The 22,141-nt window shown below is 38.6% G+C and overlaps 1 protein-coding gene across 5 annotated transcripts in view; it reads left to right on the top strand.

Annotated features, from left to right (window-relative positions):
• The window catches only part of LIN54 (lin-54 DREAM MuvB core complex component), a 64,312-nt gene that overhangs the window by 39,127 nt on the left and 3,044 nt on the right, over positions 1-22,141 (top strand). For all 5 annotated transcript variants that reach the window (XM_077774752.1, XM_077774750.1, XM_077774753.1 and 2 more), the window contains 8 exons: positions 7,825-8,041; positions 12,831-12,904; positions 13,065-13,262; positions 14,680-14,771; positions 15,409-15,480; positions 16,962-17,064; positions 17,217-17,354; positions 20,984-21,186. In XM_077774752.1, coding sequence (XP_077630878.1) covers positions 7,825-8,041; positions 12,831-12,904; positions 13,065-13,262; positions 14,680-14,771; positions 15,409-15,480; positions 16,962-17,064; positions 17,217-17,354; positions 20,984-21,186 — 1,097 coding nt within the window. The remainder of the gene's footprint in view (positions 1-7,824; positions 8,042-12,830; positions 12,905-13,064; positions 13,263-14,679; positions 14,772-15,408; positions 15,481-16,961; positions 17,065-17,216; positions 17,355-20,983; positions 21,187-22,141) is intronic.

Raw genomic sequence — 22,141 nt, 5'->3', positions numbered from 1 at the left:
TTCCTTTTACATAGGTCTCAGAGTCAGTCTACTGACCGCATAATACACTGATGTTTCAGGGTTCTCTCTCTTTCACAAATGGCTCATTCGTCATAGCTGAAGCAGCACGGTGCCTGCACTGGCAGGGACTAGTGTCCACCTCGGGACCGTGCTGGAGACGCCAGGCCTGGGAGTGCCTCACTGACCCAAGGGCAGCAGGGCAGGGTCCCAGCCCCAGCTCCGCACAGGGGTCCTGGAGGGAGGGATGAGTGGCAGGCAGAGCTTCCTCCTGCTGAGGGAGCAACAGGCCCAGGAAATAGGGGAATTCTGCCCAGGGAGCTGGGCCGGTGCTGGCGCGGGACAGCCCACCTCCTGCCAGTGTCTCCTCGTTCTTCTGTAGCCTGACGGGGTGAGAGGTGGTCCTGCGCGTCGTCAGTGGCGACGGTGTGGTCCTGCCCTTGCTGTAGCCAGAGGAGGCCTAGGCAGGCTACTTGTCCCTCAGAATATCGAGCTGCTCTTGACACTCGGTCAAGAGGTGCTGAAAGCGAAGATTCTGCCCGGTGATAAGGGCTGATATTGAAAATATATAAAGAACTAGAACTCAACTGAGAAAAACCAAACAATCCAATTAAAAAATGGACAGAGGAGCTGAATAGACATTTTTCCAAAGAAGACATACAAATGGCCAACCGGCACATGAAAAGATGTTCAGCATCACTTGGGAAGTGCAAATCAAAGCCACAATGAGATACCACCTCACACCTGTTAGAATGGCTGTTGGCAATGACAAGAAACAGGTGCTGGCGAGGATGTCCCGGGACACTGCTGCACTGTTGGTGGGAATATAAACTGGTGCAGCCACTATGGAGAACAGTGTGGAAGTCTCCCTCCCCCCCAATTAAAAATAAAACTACCATACAATCCAGCAGTTAGATTTTCAGGTATTTAACTGAAGGAAGTAAGATCAGCTTCATTTACAATAACCAGGACATGAAAACAACCTAAGTGTCTTTTGACAGATGAATAGATAATGAAGATGTAGTATATATTATGTATAATGAATGGAATAGTATTCAGCCATAAAAAAAGAGTAAAATCCTACCACGTGCCGCAATGTGGAAGGCCCTCTTGAGGGCATTATACTAAATGACTTTAAGTCAGATACAGAAAGATAAATAACTGTGTGACTTCACTTATATGTGGAATCTTGAAAAAGAAAAATGAACTCATAGATAGATGAGAGAACAGATTGGTGTTTGCTCTGAGGTGAGGGGTAAAATGGGTGAAGGTGATCAAAATGTTCAAAGTTCCAGTTATCTAAGATAAGTTCTGGGAATGTAATTACAGCATGATGATTTTAGTTAACAATAGTGTATATTTCAAAGTTGCTAAGAGAGTAGATCTCAAAAAGTAGATTCCAAAACTTCTCATCACAAGAAAAACCTCATTCTGTGTAGTAATGGATGTTAACTTATTGTGGTAATCAGTTTGCAATATATACATATATAAAATCATTATTTTGTAAACCTAAAACTAATACAATGTTATGTCAATTATATTTCAATAAAAAAGAAAAGAAAAACCTAAGTTCTTTCCTCTTATAGAATTATGCCAAAATTAGCTATTTACCTAGATTCAAAATGAGTCTCAAGTTATATTCTATGTAGAAATACATATGAATTGCTACTTTAAGGGATTTCACAAATATTTATGGTGCAAGTTGCTTAAGATTAATTATGTTTGTGCTAACATTCTATATTATAACTTCTGTGAGAAACTATTTCCTATAGGGTATCTTTACATGATACTCTCTGCCTTTCTCTTGACACTATTATATTTTAAAAAGAAAGAAATGAAGGGAGGGAGGGAGGGAGGAAGAAAAGAAATAAAGATTGATTTCCCCTCCGAATGCTACTGTCAAATAAGTTTGAGAAGTATCCTATACCATACCCATCTAGGAACTTTATAGTAGTCATTAGCATAGTAAGGGCTCTGGGAAGGCTTTTGTTTATCTTTGTTTACCTTAGGGTTTCATAAATTAATTCAACAAAGTAGGCTGTTTCATGTAATAACTAATCCTGAGGAGCTAATGTTTAATGAAACACACTTTAGTAAACACTACCCAATTAGCGTTAAGGAAAATATTGTTCTGATTTTGCAGTCGATTAAACAAAGGTCATCTTAATATCTGTTTGAAATAGTACAATTTGTGCAGGTGTCTCAAAGTGCTATATGAATTTCATTTAGTGGTAATGTTCTCCCTTGTACAATAGAGAAACAAAGATACAAAGCATTAGGTTGCTTGCCAAAATACACACAAGATTGAGACTAACTGGAACCAAAGCCCATATGTCCCAACAGTGATTTCTAAGCAGTATTTACAAACAGAACCAAATATGGAACTCTACAAACTCATTGTTTTAGAGTATTGGTTGACTTTGTTTCTTTCTCTCTCCCCCGCTTTCCCTCCCTCCTTCCCTCTTTCTCTATCCAGCTTTACCAAATAGAATAAGAGTCCTCATTTGCAGAACAAGTAGAGTGTTTTATTCCTTTTCTTTAGGTAAACTTGAGTTAAGCAAAGACTTTTGCCAATTGCTAATTGGAAAATAATGTTCAAAGAAATTTATTTTTAAACATATAATTATAATATTAATCTGTAAATAGAAATAGCTTAGGAAATAGTACAAATAAAATATTTCAAGGTCATGTATTTTAGGGCAGCCCTTAATACATGTTAAATGTTGCTATCTGAATTTAAATTAAGATAGCTGCTTTTTTTTTTTTAAGTTTATTTATTTTTGAGAGACAGCATGAGCAAGGGAGGGGCAGAGAGGGAGACACTGAATCTGAAGCAGGCTCCAGGCTCTGAGCTAGTTGTCAGCACAGGGTCTGATGTGGAGCTTGAACTCACAAACTACGAGATCATGACCTGAGCTGAGGTCAGCGCTTAACCGACTGAGCCACCCAGGCGCCCCAGGTAGCTGTTTTTTAACCCAGCTGTCAAGGATGTTAATCAGGAAATAGAGATACCTGAGGGTTTTTATTGAGTGCACATTAACTATTTTTTCTGGTAATGTTGTATGTTCAGAGGAGCATTCACATGGAGTTTCTCAGACCACTGTACTTTAAGGAAGGGACTAGTATATTCTCAAAGAAATTAATTGTATCCCAATGCCTCTGTCTTTTGCAAAAATAGTAACTGCTGTTGTAGGTTACTATTGCAGGTGTTGTGAAAATGCAATTTAATTAGAGTTTGTGAAGAGTTAGGGTTGGGGAGGAGGATGTGACTGTGAAGGGTAGTGCAAGAGTTTCTTTGTCGTGATGGAACAATTTTGTATCTTGATGGTAATGTTAATTACATAAATCTATAGTATACACCCCCCCCAAATGCATATAAAAACTGGGAAATTCTAAATAAGTTCTGTTCTGTAGTTAATAGTATTGTACCAATTTCCTGGTACATTTTGATAATGTTCTATGATTATGTAAGATGTTACTCTACTGGGGTAAGTATGGGAACTCTGTATTCGTTTTGTAACTTCTTGTGAGTCTAAAATTGTCTTAAAATAAAAACATTTTAAAACTGTGTTTCTACTTCTATTCAGCATACTGAATAAAAAAATACTTTCAATTTCTTAGAGGCAAATGTGCAACTTTAGTTCCTAACAGAGTTCTTGAGGACTGGATACTATTTAGTTTTGTTTAGTCATTTAATACATATTCATTAAGCATTTAAAGTTGGAGGCATTATGATGTCTTACTTGAAAGAATGACCCTTGGAATTGGGTCTGGTTCAAATCCTGGCTCTGCTACTTTTTAGCTTTATGACCTTGGGGAAATGTCTTAATCTCCCTGAGCTTCAGTTTTTTCCCCATCTATCAGGGGCATAATGATGATGATACAAATAGCAGCTCACGTTTAGTGAGCATTGTAATAGGTGATGTTATGAGTACTACGTATATTTTAACTCATTTAGTCCATACAGCAATCCTATAAGAAAGGTATTATTTTCAGATGAGGACACTTAGGCATAGAGAAGTTCAGTCAGTGCCTAAGTTCAGACCTTACTTGCACAAGGTCGCACAACAGGGGAGTGTTGTAGCCCAGATTAAAACCCAAGTAGTTTGGGGGCGCCTGGGTGGCTTAGTCGGTTAAGCGTCCGACTTTCGCTTAGGTCATGATCTCACGGTTCATGGGTTCGAGCCCCACGTCGGGCTCTGTGCTGACTGCCAGCTCAGAGCCTGGAGTCTATTTCAGAGTCTATGTCTCCCTCTCTCTCTGACCCGCCCCTGCTCAAGCTATCTCTCTCTGTCTCCTAGAAATAAAAAACAAACAAACAAAAAAAACACCCAAGTAGTTGGTATTTTGTTTTTGGCTATACAGAACTAGCTTGTAGACCAACTGTCCCACTAAAAACAACTAAAAAGCAGGGGGAATATTTAAAAATATTTAAAATATTTTATTTATTTTAAATAAATATTAATATTTAAATAATAATATTTAAAAATTCTGTTTGAAGTCACTGGCGACCTGGTAAGGGAGCCAGGACATCAGAGGCCACATTCGTGAAGTAAAGGGAAGCCTAGTGAAGTCAGCCTCGTGTTCACTGTGACACTTCTTAGAGCATTCACTGATTTGTAAGTTGTGGCTGAGAGCCTGAGGTGATGAGCAGAAAGTGGCTACAGAGAGGTTAAGGAGCCGAGCAGATCTGTCAGTCTTCTAGATCTCATGAACAAAAATCTGGTTTCAGGCCCACCATGGAGGTGGAAGCCTATAAACACACAGTTCCTAGCTGGGACCACTGATGTAATGTATAGGGGGAAGAGTGAACAGTGAACCAAAAATAGACCAGGCCTCTGGAAGATTGAAGCCGCTCAATTTGTGATTGATTTAGGATGATCTGCCCCTACTTTTAACTGCCTGCCAGAAGCCGAAGTGAATTATCCCTGGAGGAATATAACATCATTCAGAGCCTCAAAGTACTTCTTTAATTTTTTGTAAACAATGTCTGGCATTTAGTCAGAAGTCATCAGGTCACCAGGTAACCAGACCAAATTATTCAAAACCAAAAAATATAGATAATAGAGTTATCAGACTCAGACTTTTAAAATAACTAAGATTAATATATTCAGAAATGTAGTGAGATGAAGAATTTCAGCAGAAGGAAACCGTAAGAAGGAATCGGATGAACCTGAAACTTGTGTAACGTTGTGTGTCCAGTAAGCCTCAATTTAAAAAAAAAAGGAATCAGGTGAATATTTTCAAATTGAAAACAAAGCTGAGATTAAGAGTTTCGTGGATGAGTTTATCAACAAAAATTAGATACAAATAATTGGACATTTTTTGAGAACAAAATGGAAAGAATTCCTCATCAGCAAACCCACACTTAAGGAGATCCTCAAGTGAGTTCTTTAGGCAGAAGGAAAAAGATCTTAAATCATTCGTGCTTTGAAGCAGGAAGATATATAAAAGGTAAATTTGTGAGTATATGTAAGTGAATGTCTTGTGGAGTTAAAATGATCACATAATAGAAGGCCACCTGGGTGGCTTAGGCACTTAAGTGTCCGACTTCAGCTCAGGTTGTGACCTCACAGTTTGTGGCTTCCAGCCCCATGTTGGGCTCTGTGCTGTCAGTGTGGAGCCCGGAGCCTGTTTCAGATTCTGTCTCCCTCTCTCTCTGCCCCTCCTCTGCTCATGCTCTGTCTTTCTCTCTCAAAAATAAACATTAAAAAAATTATTATGGGTAGAATTAAAATACTTAACAGCACAAAGATGGGACAAGAGTAAATGGTGTTCATGTTCTGTGGTTCTTTTCATTTCCTGGGTGATGTGTAAAGTACTAATTTAATTCCAGCATTGTCCATTGTAATCTCTAGGGTGACCATTAAAAGATTAGCAACACAGTGTATAAATAAAAAGCTAATACAGGGAGGAGGAATGAAATAATAAAATAACCCAAAAGAAGGTAAGAAAGAGAAAAAGGAACAGAAGCGGACAGGTGGTTCAAATAGGAAACAGTACAATGGTGGATGGAAATCCAGATCTGTAAGGAAGTCTGTTAGATGTAAACAGACATCTACTGATTTAAACATACAGTCAGATCTGATTTTTGTTTTCAAAACCCAATTCTATACATCTTGTAAGAGTTGTAGCTTGAAGCTTAGGATGCAGAAAAGTTGAAAGAGTTGGTAAAAGGTATGCTATGCAAATTTAGCTAAACTAGTCTGACCTTTTTTTTTTTTTTTTAATTTTTTAACGTTTATTTATTTTGAGAGATGGAGGGAGACAGAGCACAAGTTGGGGAGGGCCAGAGAGAGAGGGAGACAGAATCTGAAGGAGGCTTTAGGCTCTGAGCTATTAGCACAGAGCCCGACACGAGGCTTGAACTCACAAACTGTGAGATCATGACCTGAGCCGAAGTTGGATGCTTAACCAGCTGAGCCACCCAGGCGCCCCAGCCAGCCCCTGTCCTTGGGCCACACTATACCTAGCTCATAATGCGGCTGCTAGATTTAAAACAGATCATCTTTACACAGAGTTTTAAAAGCACGATTCTTCATACATATTATATTGACTAATCTATGCTTGAGGCACCTTGTTTAAGATTGTATTTTTTTTCCATTTTGAGCTGATATGTGTCTCTTGCATCATTGTACATATTTGTCTCATGCTTGCTTGATTTTTCAGTAGCTTCCCTGTGTACACATTTTATCCCCGTTCTTAAGCCTTATATTTTCATTTAAACCAACGGTTTCGGCTGTTGTCTCTTATCTTTATTTTAGATCTGCTTTGTGGTGCCTCTGCCCTGTGATAATATGTGTCTCATTTTATGAAGTAATCTCCTTTAACTATTGTCGGTCGAGTTTCCATGCTAAATGACCGTCTTCTCTCTCAGTCTCATATTTTTCTAGGCTTTTATGAAAATGTTCAAATTCTTAAGAATTATTCTTTCACAAATTATTATCCACATAATATAGGTTTCCAACATCATGTCAATGGTCTTTTAGGATGAGGGCTTTTTGAAACATAGGTGGGGATGTAATTATAAAATGATGTTATAGAATTGATGGAGAATCTGGCCTAGACCTTTATAGGACAGTCTGTTGTATGCTAACTAAACACCAACTGAAGACGTCTTGAGAGACTTTTGTTCTGTTCTGCCTCTGATGTTTCATTTAGCTTTTTGGGAAGTCACATTGCTATTTATCAGAATGAAGGAAAGAATTAAAATGATTATATTGACTCAAGTTTGAATCTTCCAAAATTAGTTTTGTTTGACAACCAAAATTGGGATAATTTTGGACTGAATTTGACCCTTTACTCATATATTAGTGGCTGCATTTGTATCTGCAGATACAGTTGAATTGACTGGACTTAATAAGGGTAAAAGATGGGCGTTTCTTTTCGGTTGATTCTTTAGAACATGTGAAAATGAAGTTTGTCATAATTTGGTGGGTAGCAATACATAAAGCCAAGTGTCTACATCCTCTTTTCTCTATGTTGAATATGAGACTTAATTCTTGGGGTTTTTAAATAATTCTTTTCTTATAAATATTAACAAAACTGAGTAAGTTCTCATAATTTAAGTAATTTCTCCATAGCAAGTCATCTGACCTGGATTCTCAAGGAAGTAACTACTAGAAATGGAAGATAGAACTCATTAATTTTGATTTCACTCCTGTATTCATTACTATTCTTTTCATTTCTCTTTGAACAGGTTGTTCCTTTCAACAGCTTTTGATGAAATACAGGAACATACTTTTTTACTTGAGCAATTGTCATAAGTTAAAAGAGTAGGGAAGTTAAATCCCAGATTAATGATAGCCATGTTGTATTGTTTAATAGGCAGTGAAATCAGCCGTGCAGACCATCACTGTTGGAGGCGTGAGCACATCACAGTTTAAGACAATTATTCCTCTGGCAACTGCTCCCAATGTCCAGCAGATTCAAGTGCCTGGAAGCAAGTTTCATTATGTCCGACTTGTTACTGCCACAACAGCCAGTAGCTCCACCCAGCCAGTTAGTCAGAATCCCAGTACAAACACTCAACCTCTCCAGCAAGGTTAGTAACCGCTTTTTAAAAACAGTAATTAATTCTTTGAACATGATTAAAGAACATTGTCCTTGCTGAAATCCTGATTAAGTATGGCATTTCAGCCGAGAGTATGAATTCAGCAACTGTTGCAGAAAGCCGCAAAAGAGAATGGTAGTTGTATATAAATACAGTGTTGCACTCTGCTAGAAGTTGGTACACAGTATACTAGACTACCAGACAATCAGAATTATTCCTCAGTTTTTGGGTGGCCATTATATTGCTGGTTTATAAGCCTACCATTTATGTTAGTGGGACAAATTGAGATGAAACCGAATTATTTATCTTGTTTTCTAAACTATGAAGCTGTTTGATAGGATTTGGGTCAGTTGAAATGACTAGTAGGCAAGGTATAAATGATAAGAGCTTTATACCACTTTCATCCTTATTTTGAATCTAATTGCTAATAAAAAGCAAGTAAAATGTTCTATTATGTTACTCAGTTGTCTTTTCTTGGAGGATATGCCTGTTTGTAGTCCTTCCATTTTGTGTGTGTGTTTAACCCTTCCTACCACCTGACATACACATACACCCACACACATAACCGCTCTCCACGTTTATCTGCTTGTTAAAAATTAAATGATATGAGAGATGCAGGACAGTTTATAATTTAGGACCCAGTTTTTGGTCTTGGAAGACTGCTGTGTATCCCTTTGGTGTCACAAAGCAGTTGATGGCAAGTAAATGACTTACTATTTGCTGGATGTAAATAGCAGAATTAAAGACCACTTGTTTTCTCTTTTTTTATCGGAGGGTTGGAGCAACCTATTGCTGATAGCTAGTTCACTGAGGGAAACTGTGGGAGAGAAAACCTATTTATTTTTTAAATTACTGATGGGAGAAGATAGAGGATACATGAAGAAACAGTATTTTAGTTTGTATTCTATTAAAGTTAGACCTATCAAGTAGTTATATTTTCTAATCTCTCTTTAAACCAGTTTTGGAAGAAAACTTTTTATTAGTGTTCTTAACGAAAGGAAAATGATGCTTGCATATTGCTGATGAAGGGAGTCAAGTTTTGTATTCTCTCAGTACTTAAACTTAGCAAGGTACTAAAAGGTGCTGCAAGTCCAGTGTACCTACATAATCATAATGATATGAAGCGGTCATTAGATGTAGTTGGTTATATTTTATATGTGTGTTTGTATGTGTATCATATGCTGAGATCCATTTCCAGTGTGATGTTAACACTAAGTGTAATCAATAATAAGCCTTTGGTATAAGTAGAAAAGAAGCTGAAGGTCCAAGAAGAGTACACGAATAGGTTGGACGCTACTTAATTCTAATTACTGGTACCTTCTTTTCCAAGTTTCTATCTACCTTTCTGCCTGTCTCTACTTGGGCTCTTTGCCTCCTGGAAATCCGTCCCCTCCACACCCCCCATACCTTTTTCTATTTCTCTGCTTCTTTCTTTTTTGCCTTCTACCTTCAACTTTCCCTCTCTCCTTCAGCTCCTTTCCAGCTCCTTCAGTTCTTCCTGTATATACCCTTTTCCGGCCTGCTCACATACACAACCGCCTATGCAATTTCCCTTACGCCCACCCATATTTTTCTTTTTTTGTTCTCCTGTCCGGTAAGAGACCTAGGTATATAAAATACATATTATTTTGCGGGAATAATGAACTAAGTTTATAGTTTTTATTAGAGATAGATGAAAAATAGTTGCTTTCGTTCATGAATGTATTAATGTCTTTCCAAGGGCTTAATTTCCAGTGAGGGATTTCCTTATGCCAAAGGGAGTTGGGGTCATCTTGTACATTTCCCACCAACGCCGTACAAAACCAGTGTTCAGAGGTGCCACCATGTTAACTGCTGGCTGGTTTGCAGGCTGCACACTAGAAAGATCCAGAAGACTTCATGGTTAATCTAGAATGTAATCTCCCATCTTGGTGAGAAAGTCAATTTAAGAAATTAAAAAACCTTAAACACTTGCACGTATGGTTTCTAAAATTTGGAAGGAGGCTCTTCTAACAGGATTGTTCAGAATTTCTGTTAAAGACTAAAAAAGAAAAGATTATTCCAGCTACTATGAAAATGGCAATAATAGTAATGTGGGGCTGTGCTCAAAAGTTGAGGGGAATAGAAATAGAGACTGTTAATGTAGTTATGTAACATTAATATGTCCCCCTTTCCCTAGGTAATTTGTACTGTTCTCTTTTCTGACCACTTCATTTTATATTGTCTTCATTTCCCAGGTTTTAGTGAAAACTCAGTGTGCAGATGCAAAGCTAATGTAACCTAGAGTTCCCCAAAATTTCTAGCTCTTGTGGGTGGGCGCGCGCGCACACACACACACACACACACACACGCATACATGCATGGAGACAGTTAACCCTTTCTTTATTATCCAAATAAAAAAATCTGCACCTGTCATTTGATGTGACTGAGGGCAGGCCACACACTCCTTCCCATTGTTTCGGTGAGTCACCTGAGTCACTGCTGTGTGTGCTCATGGAACAATGGCCAGCATCTCCTTTCCAAGGAGCAAGTGGAGTAGGGCGTCCATTCTTCTGTGTTCCAAGGAGGAATTCAGTCTTTTAATCTCTTTTAATTCACCTTTTAATTCTTTTTAGTATTGCTTAGACCATTCTGTAGTGGTTTTTATAACTTAACTGAATAAAGCTGAAGTAACTGAAGAGAATCAGAACAGGAAGTAAGTTCAAATTAGGTATCGGATGTCACTGCTCCTATAATTCATGCTCATACATTCTTTTTGTGTGACCAATTTATTGAGATAGAATTTGTGTCGACTACAGAATTCACCCTTGTTAAGCATACAGTGTAGTGGTTTTTAGTGATTGAGAGGGATGCAGTCATCACCACGAATCAAACACTTTCTTGACATCTCCCACTCCCCCCCCCCCCCCCCCCCATTCCCTTTTGTTTGTCCCCTTGCTTGCAGGGGCCTGCTCCCTGTAGGTCAGAGTACCATCTAATGTTCCTCCAGGACTCTCAACCTTCTGTCTTCCGCCGTTGGCCCTCCCAGCCTTTTTATCTAAGGAAGTCTGTTCTGTTTCTTTTATTGTTAGATCCCATTATCTCAGCCTCTCTCCTTCAGACCAGGCTCTAGGCCTTTTTGCATAAATAAAACCTTAAGGGCTGGCCTTCCTGTCTTAAATCCCTTTTTAGACTGTTGAAATGGTAGTAGGCAGTTTTAAGGATTATATTTATTTTGGTCTATACAAACAGGTCTAGTGCCAGCCTCTCTCCTCCATTTCATCATAGCTTGTCTCTGTGTCGGGGTTCATCTTCCCTTCAAAGAGGCTCACCGGGGACGTTTTAGTGTTGGTTGCTGTCCTCTTCCTGGCCCCCCGGAAGCTTCCCACTAACATCCATGTTCTTCCCTAGTAACGTGCAGTTTCTGCCCTCCTCATGGGTGCTTCCTCTCACCTGCACCTTCTCTCTTGCAGTTGCTCTCTCCTGTCCGTCCCCAGCTGTGTCATCCCAAGTAGACCCTCAGCTTGTGCTCTCTTCTCCCTTCCTTGTTTTGTGGAACCCCATTCTGCTTTATACACTGGCCAAATACAGTTTCTTTTTGTGCTATTCCAAGTAATATTTCTGTACTTCAGAATCCTCAGAAACTTCTCATCGCCTACTGAATTAAAAATGCAGATTAAATATATAGATTTCTACCCTAACATTCAAGACTTGTGCTGGCCTATTTTAACCCTAGGTTCCAACCAGACTGGTCTGTTCACCAACATTTTGTGAAATGCCTTGCTGCTTCCCAGCATCAAGCCTCCGCTTCTTATGCTTCTGCCTTCTCATGGAATGTGCTGCTCCGGCCTGTGTGCCTCTCTGCAGCCTGACCGTTGATCAGGACCCACCTCAGACACCATGCCCACCATGCATTCCTTCAGTATTCCTGGCCTCTCCAGGCACACAGACGTTCTGTCTCCCTTTGACTCCGCAGCACTTTCTCTTTTTGAATCATGTTTATTTTATTTGTGTATTATGTCTCATCTGCTCTACTGGAGTGTAACCTCTTTGAGCAAGTGCCTTTATACTTTAGTTTCCCTGGAACACTGTCCACAATGCCATTTATATAGTAATACTGGTTGTAATAACAAAAATCACATTAGTGGCAACTAACATTTATTGAGCACTTACTATTTGTTGGACACTGTTCTAATAAATGTTCATGGTTTAACATATTTCATCCTTATACTCTATGAGGGAGGTACTATCCCCATGTTGTAGATGGGGATACAAGCAAAGAGACTTAGTAAGCAGCAGAATTGGGATTTGAACCCCCAGGGTATTATGACTTAAGAGACTGTATTCTTCACCTTCATGCTGTGCTCCCTTTTAGTAGGTACTCTGTAAATAATGAATCATACAAAAAGGATATCTTCTCAGGTTTCAGTACAAACATGGCAATTAGAATATAGAACAGCATTGTTACTCAAGCTCCTGAATGGCAGGTTTTTAAAATTTATACATTTCAACTGACTGGCTTTAGTAAGGAATGTTTAAATCACCTGAGTGCAGATTGAAATATTTTCAGTAGACTCTCTTAAATGACAAACATTTCCTTCAAAGGTGGATAGACTATAGCTCCCTTAGATGTAAGGTCCTTGGTAGATGGGCTAAGGAATTTTGAAAAGGTAACTATCTTGATTAAAGATTGCTGTAAACAGGAAACAAATGATATTCTTTAAGCTCTTTTATGAGGGTATCTTGAGAGAACTAAGTATCGTAAGCGTTTCAAGCACTATTTTCTGAAAATAAATTGTCCTTTCTCCCCTTTTTTAAAAAGCAAAGCCAGTGGTGGTTAATACCACTCCCGTGCGGATGTCAGTCCCACTCGTCTCCGCGCAGACTGTCAAACAGGTGAGTGCCACAGAGCTTCGTTCCCCAGTCTCTCCCAAACAGACCATTCACTTTTAAAATTGAAAGTTAAGGTTCATATACAAGAGAGATATGCTGAATGGAGAAGCTGTAAAATTTACTTTTGTAATCATGGATATACCTCCTTTTTTTTTTTTTAAAGGTCGTTCCCAAACCGATCAATCCTACTTCACAAATAGTTACCACCAGCCAGCCACAGCAGCGGCTCATCATGCCCGCCACACCACTGCCACAGATCCAGCCAAACCTCACTAACCTGCCTCCAGGCACTGTGCTGGCCCCGGCTCCGGGCACAGGGAATGTGGGTTATGCGGTGCTTCCCGCTCAGTATGTTACTCAGGTATGCGAGAAAAACGGAGTCGTCGCATTTCAAAAAGGATAATTCGGTCTAAGATGTGTAGCTCCATCACATTCTGAAGCTACTCAAAAACATCTTACTCAGTATTAAAATGGCTGTTTCCAAAATCTTAAGATGCTAACAAAGCTTCTGAATTTATTTCTGCATATCTCTAGCATTTAGAAATAGCACAAGTCACATATACAAGTCAGACACTTAGGAACTGAGAGCATTTTGGCAAGAGGGCAAGACCATGTAGATAGAAGGGAAGATGAAGTTGAAGTTGGCAGAGTCCAAGTGCATGTAGAGAGCATTACGACTGTGATCCAGCTCTTCCTTGCGTATGAGTAGGATGCCACGGACTCGCTCCTGGAGAGTAGACCATGAGATACATTTCTAGGTGACTCATCTTTAGTGACCTGTCCAGAGTTAAAGCCATGTATTATCCCACTGGCTGGTGAGGGTTAGGAGTGCTGCTTCCAGAAAGCTGATGGAAGTTTTCTTTTTCACTTAAGAATCCAGCATATAAGCATCATGTTCTCAGCTGTTGAATTCATCTACTCAGATTATAAGAGAGAAACAGGGGCGCCTGGGTAGCTCAGTCGGTTGAGCGTCCTACTTCAGCACAGGTCATGATCTCGCTGTCTGAGTTCTAGCCCCACGTCAGGCTCTGGGCTGGGAGCTCGCTCTGGACTGACAGCTCAGAGCCTGGAGCCTGATTCAGATTCTGTGTCTCCTCTCTCTGCCCCTCCCCTGCTTTATCTCTGTCTCTCAAAAGTAAATGTTAAAAAATTTTTTTAAAATAGATAAATAAGAAATAAATAAAAATATTTAAAAAAAAAATAAATAAAATAGATAAATAAAAGAGAGAGAGAGAAACAGAAACCTGTATATTTTGATGAAATGTATCATGGAGTATGCTAATGTGGCTACTGATTAGAAAAGGAGTGTCCAGTATTTTTTGTCTCTAGTATCTCTTTTTTTGTGTAGAAATCAATGTAAAACAGAAAATTATTGCCCATGTAATTTCTCATTCCCTGTAACTTATAATGTGATGAATGATCAGTATAGTGCCTGTTTTATTTACAAGTAACACATTGCATTTTTCTAGCCACTACAGGTTAATACTTATAGTTTTGGGGCATTCATCCAGAATTTCCTAATCCTGATATACTTACTCCTCTATGAAAAATAACTTGTATTTGTACCATGTAGTACTTTAAAATGTTCACGTTGTTTTCACCCTTAGTATTAGTTTGGGTCTTTGGAAGGGCTCCATGAAGTAGTGCGTCTGTATGAAATTCTCCATACTGTTTTTCCTATGTTAGTGGATGAATTTGCGTTTCTTACTGATCATTCTATCTGAGAGTATTGTGCATTTTTGTAAATATGGTCTAAAATTACCTTTCTTTCTACGTAGTTACAGCAGTCTTCGTATGTGTCCATAGCAAGCAACTCAAACTTCACTGGAGCACCTGGTATCCAGACCCAGGCAAGACTCCCGTTCAATGGGTGAGTCTTTTGAAAATACGTCAGGGAAGTTGTTGCATCAGGTTAAATGTAGCATCAAATTTATATATTTCAAAACACATTCATACGATATTTTTTCCTCAAAGCCATGTGAGCATGCCTTTATAGAACTTTTTATTTTGAGATGCTTTAAACAGAAAAATTACAGGATCAGTCACAGAACTCCCAAGTATCTTTTACTTAGATTCATCAGTTTTGCCACATATTTTCTGTCTCTGTCTTCTCTCTCTCTCTCTCACACATCCTGAATACGTTTTTAAAAATGTGTTAACTAGTTTTTAAATTGTTATGTTAGATCCTTGCCTTTTTTGTTGTTGTTGTTAGTCTGTTTTTTAATCTGTGAATTGCTTCCTTTGCAATATTGGTTTAGAAGCAGTGCTTAGTTAATTGCATGGGACTAGTCCACACCTCTCCCCAGTTCCAACCCTGTACACCTCTTTCTCCTCACTACCTTTTATAATACCTTTTATAAACGACATAAAGAGGGATTATTAGAGATGGACACATTTGTTAAAGCTTTATTTTAGGAGGAATTTACAGAGACATTTCTAATTTTTCATAGTTATCTTTAATTGATTAAAATGTTTTTTTGGTTTTTTTTTTTTTTGTATCTGTATAGCATAATCCCATCAGAGTCTGCCAGTCGGCCCAGAAAGCCCTGTAATTGTACAAAATCGCTGTGTTTGAAATTGTAAGTCTTTTTGCTGTTGTTTCTTCATTTAATATAAGTGAAAATAGCTTTAATAGTAAATGGAGTTTGGGGTGCCTGGGTGGCTCAGTCAGTTAAGCATCCGACTTTGGCTCAGGTCATGATCTCATGGTTCATGAGTTCAAGCCCCATGACAGGCTCTGTGCTGACAGACAGCTCTGAGCCTGGAACCTGTTTCGGATTCTGTATCTCCCTCTCTCTCTGACCCTCCCTTGCTCATATGTCTCTCTCTCTCTCTCTCTCTCTCTCTCTCAGAAATAAATAAAACATTAAAAAAAAAAGTAAATGGAGTTAAATAAAAATTCTTAAACCAGTTTCATAAGCCCAAGTAATTTAAATAAACATGCAAGTGAATGTCTGAGCACATATGATGGTGTAAAACTACTATTTCATTCATTCAGAAAGTTATTTTATAGTCTTTACCGTGGATGAGGCACTGGAGTGGAAATTTAGAGACACAGTAGCATGAGACAGACATAGTCTCTTTTGTTAATAATAATAAATTTGATTTTATTTATGACCTTTATGTTTGGTCTCCTAAGTGAGGTGGTACTCCGAGTAGCTTTAAAAATTGTTGGATGGGGGCACCTGGGTAGCTTAGTCAGTTAAGGGTCTGACTTCAGCTCAGGTTGTGATCATATAGTTCATGAGTTTGAGCCCCTCATCAGGCTCTCTGCTGTTGGCGCAGACTCTCTATCTCCCTCTCTCTCTGCCTCTCCCCTGCTTGTGCACACTCTCTCTCAAAAAAAAGAAAAAAATTAGAAACAATTTTGTTGGATGAGTAATTTGCATATTAGTTCTGAACCAAAAGATTTGACATGAAACAGGTAAGTGAAAAGCATTGGTCATGTAAGTGGTTTAAAATCCCAAGAAGTGTGGCTGTAGTTCAGGTAAGCAGATTGCACTACTGGAATATTGATCATGTTTTTCCTATTTTAATGATTTTGAAATGACTGACTTTGGGTTCACAGAAAATCACATAGCTTTTGTGTTGACAGTGGTCACTACTGGAACTAAGTTTTCTAAACAAAATTCTAGGAGCCAATGACTTTAATTTTGAGCCTGATCACGTGCTTGACAATCAGTATATATTAAGTCTGTAAGTAGGTGGCTCTGAATACATTCTAAAATGTTTTACTGTATATATAATGCTTTTAATCAGATAATTTCTACTTTTGTTTATTTTAACAATGACTTTTCTGGGGTGCCTGGGTGACTCATTTGGTTAAATGTCCGACTCTTGGTTTTGGCTCAGGTTACAGTCTCTCAGTTCATGGGTTTGAGCCCTGTGTTGGGCTCTGTGCTGACAGCAAGGAGCCTGCTTGGGACTTTTTCTCTCCCTCTCTCTCTACCTCTCCCCCTGCTCTAGCTCGCTCTCTCAAGATAAATAAACATAAAAAAAAAAAAAAAAAAAGCAAAACCAATGACCTTTTTATGTGATTTTCACAATTTTTGTATTCCAGATATTGTGATTGCTTTGCAAATGGTGAATTTTGCAACAACTGCAATTGTACTAATTGTTATAATAATTTGGAACATGAAAATGAAAGGCAAAAAGCAATAAAGGTGATTATTTTTTATTTTATTTAACTGACAGAAATTTCCAGTTTCGCCTGATGTTTTTAGAACTCAGTTGTTTTACAATGAAAATTAGTTCCTTTTGCTGTATGTAATCTTCTATGATTGAACTTCAGTTGATAGTTGATCTGTTTTGATAGGCATGCCTTGACAGAAATCCAGAAGCTTTTAAGCCTAAGATCGGGAAAGGAAAGGAAGGAGAATCAGATCGACGTCACAGCAAAGGGTGTAATTGCAAACGATCAGGATGTCTTAAAAACTACTGTGAATGCTATGAGGTGAGATCCTGGTTGGGGAACATAACCTAACCATTTTTTGAAAATAACTTTAGAAAGGGTATACTGTAAAAACTTACTTGCAAATTGGGAAATTATTCTGCTATTGCAGTTTGAAAATACGCAGTTGGTGCAAGGGCCCTATTCTGAGGAAGACCTTCTGGCCTCCCAAGCAGGGCTTCGGAGGAATAACTCTGTGGTCTTGTCGTTACAGCTTTGGGGCTCATTACTGGATTACCATATCATAACTTCTTGATCTTTATACCTGGAAGTGTGCAAGTCAGAGCACCAGTTTATTGATTTTTAGTAAAAATAACATCGGGGTGCCTGGGTGGCTCAGTTGATTGGGCGTCTGACTTCAGTTCAGGTCATGATCTCACAGTTTATGAGTTCGAGCCCCATGTTGGGCTCTGTGCTGACAGCTCGGAGTCTGAAGCCTGCTTCAGATTCTGTGTCTCCCTCTCTCTCTGCCCCTCCCCTCGTCACTCACTCTCACGCTTGCTCGCTCGCTCGCTCTCTCTCAAAAACAAGCATTAAAAAAAAATTTTTTTTAAATAGCATCAAAGTGGATTAGAAACTAGCAGTTGTCCTTAATGGAAGGGTAGTGCTACCCACTGTCCCCCATGGGCTTTTGAAAATGCACGTGGATACAAAATAGTCTGCATTCCAGGGACAGTCCTGAAAGTGAAGATTGATCTTGCCCAGCATGCCTGTAGTGCCTTGTTGAAGAGCAGTGCTCTTTGAAAAACTGATATGTTATGCAGTTTGCTTTCTGAGCATAAAAATAGGAAAGGAGAAATATGAAATATTGCTGGTTGAGGTTATTGGTCATTGTGAAGTGATTGCATCCATTTTTGCTGCTGACCATTCTTGGTGAGGCGTCTTTGACAGGTGCTATTTATTTATTTTTAAATGCGATTTAAATCATCCCCTTCTTGCTATAGACAAAGTACTACATGACATAACTATATAATAAACATTGTTTTCATTTTCAAATCTTAAATAGAATAATCTATTCATTCCCAAGAGTAACCCTGTGTTAGTGCATTTGCTTTTTTGGTATACCTGAAACTCTTCACTGCCAATCATTGGAACTGAGTCATTCCTACAGTTAGTTGGCTTTCTCATCTGTTAGATTTTTATACTTTCAGATTTCGTATTCAGAAGGACACCTTAGTTTTAGTTTTGGCAGAAGCCCTAGCCTTGTGCTTGGTAAAGTAATACCAAGGACGGCATTCTCCCCTCATGGCACTGCCCTGCTTTAGGAGTGTGTGTCTGCCATCCTGTGCCCCTTCCTACCCAAAGTGTGTCACAGTAAAGCTGATGTATCTGTGTTCCCTGTGTAATGAATTCTTAATTCACCTATATTAGAAATCAAATACTCCTTCCAAGAAGTATATAGTAAGGTAACCTATTGTTAGCCCTAAAGTCAAAATGAATGAAAATTGTGTATAATTAAGAGTATTTTGAAAGTGTCTTAAATAATGTCTTAGAGTCAAACAAGTCAGTTTTTTATTCTGTGTTGGAAAAGACGGACTCCTTTATTTGAACACATGATGAAATAGGTGGCTTCTGTTCATAAACCATATCCTACAGAATTCATCATGAATATGTAAAAAATGTAAGAATAGCATATTCTTATTATAAAACCAAGTCCACGAAAAGAGACATAATGAAAATTGATGTACAGCTGGGTCAGAAGGGCAGAGAAGCCCTTCCTTGCATATGGCGCTGAGCAGTCCGTACATGCCAGGTATATGATAGTCAGACATACAAGAACTGACAATTTAACTAAATCTGAGAATTAATGGAAATAGAAAAGGCAGTGAGCTGGTTGAAATATGCTACAAGAGAGAAAGCTGCCCTGTTAACAAAATCCTTGACTTTTAGGACACACATAACGTCTAATAACTAAATTGTCATTCTCAAAGACCAAGAAATGGGAACACTTGAAATACACGAATCTATGACTGGCAGTGGCTGATTGTCCCATTGTGCATTGGCTGGGATATTGTCTGACAGTTTGTGTGTTCAGTTGCTAGTCTTGTGAATTGAATTGGCTTTTTTGGTCCAGTTAGTCTGCATCTGGGTAACATGTGCCTGTTCCTTTCACTCAGCTTTCAGGGCTTGTTGAGTGGAGGTGTGACTGTCCACATTTTTTAAACGGTTGTGCCTTGTAACCTTTTTTCTCCTCCTTTTTTTGACCACAAGGGAAGTTGTATCAGCAAAGCTAAATGGATACTCTGTCATCCCAATTTCTTCTTCCTGAGTTCCTGTTAGATTATTAGTACCTTTCTTATGGTTCTTCATTCTTAATCCATAGTATCATTACTGGTGTGTCTTTTTCCCCCATTGATACCAGGGATTTTACCTCTTCATCATTAGATACTTATTACATGTAGCTTAGCCCAATTAATCCAAAATCTATATCCATTTCTTCCCTTGGTAAAGAGAATTTATTTCTGTATTGTAAGAAAGGAGCAGGATTAAATGTGTTCATCATCATATAATTTATCTTGCTAGGTGCTGTAGAGCCAAAGAGTAGTAGGTATGTTTCTTTAAATTGACATGGGTTCACTGAAGAAAATGTAGCCAACAAAAGATAACCCAAATTTACTAGGTTTTAGGAAATGTCAGTGGCAGAACAGTGAGATCTCACTTTACCTCTTTTCCCCAATCAGATTGCTAAATATTAAAAAGAACTATAATGTACACTGTTGGAGGGAATGTGGGGAAGCCTTCTTTTCTACATTGCTGATGAGATGTGAGGTGTTACAGCCTTTTATAAAAACAGTCTGGCCACATCTATTAAAGTACACATACCCTTTGGCCAGTGAGCCCAATTCTAGAAATCTAGCTCATAGAAATAAAGGCATAGTATATATATAGAAAGAGAAAAGGAGATGCAGAAAGTGGGCATATGATTTTGTAAATTGAACTAAAAAAAAAGATGTGTTTTGTTAGTTAAGATAGGTATATGTACATAAGGGCTGTGTTTTTCATAAAAATGTGTTTTACATATTTTTACATACAAGGACACAGTGGTTTAATATGGACTGTAGAAGGATTTGGGGAATCTGGAGAAGGGGATTCAGGGAGGGATAATGTGGAAATTATCCATAATAAAAATAGCATCTATGAAATTCCTCTCCTGTAATAATTGAGTGTGTGTTTGCATAAGTGGGACATGATTAACATGTTAATGGTGATTTGACTGGGGTGGTTGGATTGTGGATAACCGTTATTTTTTTTTTTTTTTTTTTAATAGTTTATTGTCAAATTAGTTTCCACATAACACTCAGTGCTCATCCCCACAAGTGTTATTTTTTTAATGCTGTATCATTCACATTCTTTATAAAGAACATATGTTAATCCTATCAGGAGGAAAACCTTTAGTGGGGGAAGAATTGATATGGAAGTGCTCAAAAACACACACTGTGTAGCTGCTCTTGTTAAATACTTGACCTATCCACATGTAGGTAGCCCACTGCGTGTTTGTCAGGAAGAGCTTATTTCCACTGTATCTTATGTCATTTGACCAGTTAATTCTGTTATCTACTGATTTGATCAGTCTACTTAGAGTAATGCTTTTTGGGTTTGATTTGGAATCTTTTCTTTTGTAAATCTTTTAGGCAAAAATAATGTGTTCCTCAATATGCAAATGTGTTGGCTGTAAGAATTTTGAAGAAAGCCCAGAAAGAAAGACACTGATGCACTTGGCAGATGCAGCCGAAGTGAGGGTACAGCAACAGACGGCAGCAAAAACTAAGTTATCTTCTCAGATTTCGGACTTGCTTACCAGGCCAACGCCGGCTCTGAATAGTGGAGGAGGAAAGTAAGTCAGTATTTTAATGTCTTTTTATAGGATGATATCAGTATTCTTCTTTTTGGACAAAATTCATACTTTGGATTGTTGCAAACCTCTTTTTGCACTTTCTATTTTTAGTTACTTGTAAAGGATTTTGAAGGTAATAGGAAAACCACTGTCCGATATAGTACATACTTCTAAAATGCTTTGTGCTTAATTTCATTGGATTTCTCGCCACTGAAATGAGGTAATGATGTAATTTGACAAATCCCTAAGAAAACTAAACTCTTACACCTGTTCCTGGCGGTATCAGCATTCATATTTTGCACATCCTTTCCTTCTCTTGCCTTTTCTGCGCCCTTGTGGTGTTGCCCCCATCCTCTTGGGGCACCTTGTTTCACTAGACAACTAAACTCTGGAAAAGGAAAACTCTTGAGCTTTAAAGTTCGGCCGAGCTGAGTTTAAATACTGTGGGTGCTGTGCAGTAGTTCTTGAATTCGACAAGCACCCCCTTGCCTACTCAGGGTCTCGGTTCTCTTATCCTTCCTATCAGCCTTACCACGTGGCCACGAAGAATAAAGTATTGCTGTCGCCGCGTTTGGTGGGGCCGGATGCCGCATAGCTTGCTGGTGTGGATTTGTATCAGGGTTTGGTAGAGGTGAATTTGCAGAATTATTAAATGCAGTGAGCCTTGCGGATGGTATATTGTGTAAAATGCCTAAGTTGAAATAGGCTCCACTGCTTACAGAAATGCTCCTTTTTGAACAAAATATGTCAGATTGCAATCCTGAAGAACTGTTACACAGTAGTGTAACACAGTGTTACACTACTTACATAATATTAACATCATTGCAATATTCTATTTTCTAATTTAAAGTGTTTTGCATTTTAAAGATTTTCACACAAGTGTACAGCAGCCCAAACCCTCAATTATTCTCTTGTCATAGCAGGTCTGAATTTCAGACTTGATTTGTTCTGCAGT

Source organism: Crocuta crocuta, unplaced genomic scaffold (genome assembly GCF_008692635.1).
Source record: "Crocuta crocuta isolate KB4526 unplaced genomic scaffold, BGI_CrCroc_1.0 scaffold237, whole genome shotgun sequence".
Classification (NCBI taxonomy): domain Eukaryota; kingdom Metazoa; phylum Chordata; class Mammalia; order Carnivora; family Hyaenidae; genus Crocuta; species Crocuta crocuta.
Note: the sequence above shows the minus strand (reverse complement) of the source record. Positions and strands in the feature narration are given on the sequence as shown.